The sequence below is a fragment of the Frankliniella occidentalis genome, unplaced genomic scaffold (assembly GCF_000697945.3).
Source record: "Frankliniella occidentalis isolate FOCC.00 unplaced genomic scaffold, Focc_3.1 Scaffold4, whole genome shotgun sequence".
In the NCBI taxonomy this organism is placed as follows: Eukaryota; Metazoa; Arthropoda; class Insecta; order Thysanoptera; family Thripidae; genus Frankliniella; species Frankliniella occidentalis.
In genome coordinates, this window is record NW_026267134.1 from 4,269,667 (window position 1) to 4,276,007 (window position 6,341).

A 6,341-nucleotide genomic window follows, 5' to 3' on the forward strand; every position below is an offset into this window, starting at 1 on the left:
TCGTCTGCTACAAAATGTAAACAAAGAGAAACAGCTGACAGCTACGTTGTCTGCTTGATTGCATCTCTGCTTGAAGAAAATTCATAAACCCAATCTCAGCCACAGAACAATTAACAGAAATATTGTTCATTTAAGTCTTTTGAACCTTCCATCGCTTTTAAAATATAAAAAGAACATTTTTGAACAGTTTACTTTTGAAAGAAAATCATCTTAATCAAAAAATGGGAAAAAAGTTCATTCTTGAAAAACAAAAAAATATTCTTAAAAAGTACTCTTATTTCTGCAATTAAAGGATTGAATTCCGTAAATTCATTAATAAAAAGGTTTTCGGAGTAAAGATAAATGCATTTCAAGCCTCTAATGTCTCGTTATTGAATATCTAATTTGGTCCCTCAACGAGAAGAATTTTCGTGGCAGAGGGCTTGTGGGGTGGCAGGTCCGGACCCCGAAACTCCGAATTCGCCCAGGAAATTATCGTAGCCGGAGTGGACAGGCCCTGCAGCAAAAGAGTAGGATCTCCTCTCTCTCGCACCTTACGGAAAAGCCTCGAGAGCGACAAGGAAAGAACGCTAGGTAGCGGTTGTGGCTGCGGCTGCGGCTGTAGACTGCAGTGGCAGTGGCAGCAGAAGCCAGCTCGCTGACTGCTGACGGAGATTTGCTTGTAGTGATCATGGCTGTGCAAGCGAGGTGGCTTAGCTGTTCAGTATTTTTAGCTTTAGTTATTAGTCAAATTATTGCGGAAGTCCCGCACAAAAGATTTGAGTACAAATACAGCTTCAAGCCACCATATTTAGCACAAAAAGATGGGTCTGTTCCCTTCTGGGAATATGGAGGAAGTAAGTTGACGTTTGTTGGCCGATCTGAGTTCCACGCAAACATTCTTCCCAGCTGTTGCGACCTAGTATATTTGTATGCCTGTTCCTCGTTCCAATGCTGTATATTGCTGTCCTTTTTATTAACTGCACATACTATGTGACAAATGCAAACTCTACTGGAGGTTACCGGCTGCTTAATAGCAATAACCCTAAATACCGTGTCAAGCACCTGTTATACCGGCACGCACCTTCGGTGTTTTCCATTCAAGCCGGTTGCTGCAATGGGGAAGACTTTCACTTATGTTCTCTTAAGTTGTTTTTTTTAAAAAGAATATTGGTTATAACCTTCTGGGATGAACAATGTAGCTTGTTTTCCAATAAATAATGTGATCTATTACTGTCAAGCCATTATGTTGGAATTATTGACAGCTAATAACTTTTTATTATAAAATACAATATGTGTTTTTACATTGTAGCATTGTTTTAATAACCTTTTTCCTGTCTTCTAGATGCAATTGCTAGTGCTGAGAATGTTCGAATCGCTCCTTCACTGAGAAGTCAAAAGGGGGCCATCTGGACGAAGGCCCCCACAAACTTTGACTGGTGGGAAGTGGATATTGTTTTCCGAGTCACTGGTAGAGGCCGTATTGGTGCTGATGGTCTTGTGAGTTTTGATATTTTCAATATCTTCGATTCCCTACTTATTTCAAAAACAAACTAAGAAAATAATTAAAATTAATTCTTTAACAGGCATTTTGGTTTACTCAAAATAAAGGAGCTTATGATGGGCAAGTGTTTGGGAGCTCTGACAAATGGGTCGGCCTTGGTGTTTTATTTGACTCCTTTGATAATGACAATAAGCACAACAATCCATACATAATGGCTGTATTAAATGATGGTACTCGAGAATTTGATCATCAAAAGTAAGTTATGATTTTAAATTATCTCATTCTTTTAAATTAAGGTTATTTTTCCTACTTATTAAATAAATGTTACTGGGCTTCCTCAGTGATGGAAGCACCCAAGCTCTCGCAGGATGCCTTCGTGACTTTAGGAACAAGCCATTCCCAACAAGAGCACGGATTGAGTATTATAGAAACACATTAACAGTGGGTTCAACCTCTTCATCTCATTGAAAATAAATCATTGTGAAAAGCCTGTTTCATAATTGTGTACTTCATCTTTTCAGGTGCTATTCCACAGTGGCATGACTGCTAGCGACCAGGAATATGAGATGTGTCTGAGGGCTGAAAATGTGCATTTGCCTAAAAATGGTTACTTTGGTGTATCAGCAGCAACAGGTGGATTAGCTGACGATCATGATGTTTTACATTTCTTGACTTCAAGTCTTCATGCCCCTGGACAGATGCCTGTACCTCAGGCTCCTCAGGTTAACGAAGAAGACCAGCGTAAACTGACCCAGGAGTATGCTGACTATCAACGTAAACTTGATCAGCAGAAAGAAGTGTAAGTATGGTACTAGTTTATATTACGTCATGTCTAATATCTGTATATTTTATTGTTTTTTGTTTTTTTATTGATTTTCTTGAAGGTACCGTAAAGAGCACCCTGATGCTCCAATTAAGGATAAAGATGAATTTGAAGAATGGTTTGAGTCAGATAATCAAAGGGAGCTTCGTCAAATTTTTCAAGGCCAGAGTCAGATGTTTGAAGTTACCAGGGAACTCAACAGAAAATTGGATGAAATTATTGGTCGTCAGGAGCGCACACTTAGTCTAATGTCTTCTCTACAAGGAGGTGGTGGCGTCCCTGTCGGTAAGTCTAAATTACAAACTAGTTTTAAATGTATGTACATTTATTGCATTTGTGGACTTACATGCGACTCTTTAAAATTTTACTTTTGCAGTTACTCAACAGCAACCAGGCCAGCCTCCTGTTCAAATGATTGACACAATTAGGCGACATGAAGTAGATGTAGTGCTTCAGAACCAAAATAGCATTCTTTCCACCGCTCGTGATTTGGTGTAAGTTTGTGTTTCAGTTTTGCTTGTAGATTGACAATGGTTTCTTGTTTTAAATAAGCATTTTGTTCTGTTTAGAGCATTTGTTACTGATGTCAGAACACGCACTGACACCATTATTTCCAACCAAGCAAGACAACCTACAGCTCAGGTTCAGTCTGTTGGATATGACATGACATCTTTGGTTAATGAGATGCGGGATGGCCTCAACACTGTAAAGCGCGATGTAGCAGCAGCATCCGCAAAGTTGGGTAATATGCCAGGAGGTGGTTCAGCAGGTGGAAGCTGCCCTACTTGTCTCACCACCACAATGTTTTTGGTGTTTGGAGTTGTTCAGCTAACTCTCTTATTTGGATATTTTATGTATAGGTAAGCATTACCATTTTCATTTCTGGAAGTTGTTCAAAGTTGTTATTGTCATTGTTTGACTCTCAAGTAGTACATCCTTCATTGCTTGATAACATTTACAACTATTTATGATTTCAGGGACAGCAAAGAAGCCCAGGCAAAGAAATTTTTCTAAAATATCTACATCATCATGAAATCAAAGTTGACAAGTCAATCATTCCATTCATTAAAATTCTCTATTGAATGTTGGTTTTATAAAACAGTCTGAAAAAATCCTCATTTTTTTAATTATCTTTTTTTGTTTGTTTGTTTTGTAAATTTTAAAGTTAGTTGTACTATGTGAGCCCTATTCGAGGAGGCCCATGGTAGTTCTTCATTTCAAGCTAAAATATTAGAATGTGTCTGTCTTTACATAAGTCTGGTTACAATATTATGTTTGTTTGATCTTGTTCTTTGGTAATTTTCTGAATGTATTTAAATCACATTGTTCATTTTAACATCAGATTTGTATTATTGTTATCTGAATAGTATTGCGATTTGTGTGGCTGCTCAGAATAGTTTTTCAATTCTGTACATAAGCATAATATTTGTGACTGATACATCATTAACATTACACTACAACAACTCTTACTACTACTTCTCATCTGTGGGAAGTTTGCTATTCATTTTTAAGCCAACAATTGCATACGTAGTTCAACAGAAACATTGAAAATTATTCTTAAATTTTCTTGTTATTTTTGTTACTGTACAGTAACTTTATCACAAATTTGTTTTAACACCAAAATATCTTGTTTTGTGATTGCCAGTAGGCATGCTCTCACATTCCATACCATCTGCTCTCATGCTAACTTAAACAGGAGCTTAGGGTGTGCAAGAAACTTCATTGTCCTAAGTCTTGTGTTGTCGTACATTATAATTGCTCAACTCGAAAAAACTTTCTAACTCAATGTACCTCATAAGAAAATTTGCGTACTGTTGATAATGTTTGGATTTCACTTGGGGGGGAAACCAATTTGTACTTTTGTTTACTCTTGGAAATCAATCAACTTTTATTGGAAGCTATCAGATTCTGCCTTTATTTTGTTGGAAATGGATCATTTGGATCTTAATAGAGTTGTCTGGATCACATATATAATTTTATTTTGCATTATTGTATTTTTCATTTCAAAATTTTATTTCTGATTCCAAGCATCTTAATTTTCTAGATAGTGTTGTGATCTAACTATAATTTCTTTAGGGAAGTGTTAATTTCTTTTTAGTGAAGTTCTTGAATTGAGAAAAGTTCAACCTTAGATTAGATTTATATTATTTTTGTTAAGTCTTAAAAGAATGTACGTGGAACCTTTCTGTATTATCAAAGCTACTTTCAATGGTCCAGTTCATTGAACTCTTTCAATGTCTTATGAAACTTTGATATATGTGGGTTTTCCGCTTTATGTTATGTTGAGTCTTGCTTGAGTGAAATCTATATTGAATGAATGTTCTGAATTTGAGTGAAATTTGAGTTGTTCAATATGTGATAGGACTTTTTATAATAAAACTGGAAGTGTGTGTGTTCTCTTAAATAAATGGTTAAATTTTTCATTTGTGTTACTTTGATTACCTGTGCCAGGTATTTTCTCTTGATAATTGTTTACCAGTGCTAACGCAGCACACATGTTCGCTTTCGGAGAGTATGCTCAGTTCACATGAAAGCACAAACCTTTAAATTCACTATATATCCTGGTCGCACGAGCGCTCAATTTGAATTGTGACACAGTTTCGCGGGATGATTATACAAAAGAACGACAACTCTGGAAAAATATGTTATTGGATAGTTATAACTTAATTTTAGAACTATGGCGTTGCTAGTGTGTTCGATAACAATCAATCATAATTTTTTGAGTTTTTATTTGTCGTGCTGATATTTTCACTGGGTGTTTACTCGATTTTTGAGTTAGTTGTGTTGGTGCTTTGCTCGTGTTTCAAGTGAGTTATGTTGGTCAAAGTGAGTTCAAACCGAATTCTAATATTCTTACTTTCCGGTTCCTTTCCCGCTCAGTCCAGAGCCCATCACCCCTACAGGCACAAGGTGAATTGCGTATTTTATCTGTAAAAATTCTATCTTGGTCAGTCCATCTGAAAGTTTTGCCGAATTAATCTGGACGATCGAACATTTTCTTATCCCTCATGCGTCAAAATCAAAATTGTTAATAGAGTTTTCGAATGGTTTCACTCGTTTCAGCGTGCCCGGTACCGTCCGGGTGGTTTCTGATCCTGTGTTTTCACGATTAGACTTCAATCATTTTAATTTTCGGAAAGCAAATGTGGTGTTCTATGAACGTATTATTCTTCAGTCTGTTGTTCTTTATTTCCTATGTTCTACACTTGTAGGCCTATTGTTTTGTTGTTGACTCATAACTAGGTTATGATGCCCATCCTTTCGTTCTTCATCCTAAGATTTTTTTTTCTTTAATACCTGATGCTAAGTTGCGCACTTCAGCACGCCGGTTCTCTAAACCTGAAGGCCATTCGGTGCGTTTTGAGAGGTTTTGGGAACTTTGTCTTTGTTTATCCCTGTAAGATGTATACAATGTTGGCGTTGTTTGTAGTCGGGCGGCTGATACATAAACGCCCAAAACGTGCACTTACTTTGTGATAGGTTCATCGCTTGCTTGTTTAGGCATTATGTTCCATTGTTTCTATCATGTTATGTTTCATGCTTCAAAATTTTCGACCTAATGTTTCTGCATTTTATTTTCTAACAAATCTTTGTTCTTTAGTTTGCAGCTCCTCCCACTCACAATGCCTGAACAGACTGAGGTTGAACGTGCTGCAGCAGCGACTGAACCGGTTGCTGCTGGAGCTTCAGGAGACGCTGATGCATCAGGCACTGACAGTGACTCTGATGTTAGCGTACCAGAACTGCTGGACGACACTGGTGCTGGATCTGGCATTAACTTCCCTGGTGGTGCAGCTGCAGCTGCCGCTGCAGGGCTTCCAATTGACATCAGCAAAGCCAAGCAAACCCGCGGAGAAAAGAAAGCCAGGAAAATTATGTCCAAGCTTGGTCTGAAACCGGTGTGTTGCTCTTTTTTTTCCCCCCGTTTTATAACCTTCTATTCTATTGCACTGAACTAGCCTTGAAAGCTTCTAAATGCCGCTAGTAGTATTTCTACTTTGTTTCAATAAGTGGCTTTTGAATCAACTGCTTTTT

The 6,341-nt window shown here is 37.4% G+C and overlaps 2 protein-coding genes across 2 annotated transcripts in view; both read left to right on the plus strand.

Moving 5' to 3' along the window:
• The first annotated feature begins 601 nt into the window (after positions 1–601).
• LOC113204221 (protein ERGIC-53) lies at positions 602–4,729 on the plus strand. The gene is made up of 9 exons (XM_026419309.2): positions 602–836; positions 1,325–1,479; positions 1,566–1,738; positions 1,825–1,924; positions 2,005–2,282; positions 2,368–2,591; positions 2,683–2,800; positions 2,876–3,166; positions 3,284–4,729. The coding sequence occupies exons 1-9, from the start codon at positions 671–673 to the stop codon at positions 3,318–3,320; spliced, it is 1,542 nt and encodes a 513-aa protein (XP_026275094.1). The 5' UTR covers positions 602–670; the 3' UTR covers positions 3,321–4,729.
• A 781-nt stretch (positions 4,730–5,510) lies between these two features.
• Positions 5,511–6,341, plus strand: part of LOC113204225 (nascent polypeptide-associated complex subunit alpha) — a gene marked incomplete at its 3' end in the record, with an annotated part of 11,039 nt that continues 10,208 nt past the window's right edge. Inside the window, 2 exon segments of the mRNA XM_052267438.1 lie at positions 5,511–5,659; positions 5,908–6,205. Coding sequence (XP_052123398.1) covers positions 5,607–5,659; positions 5,908–6,205 — 351 coding nt within the window.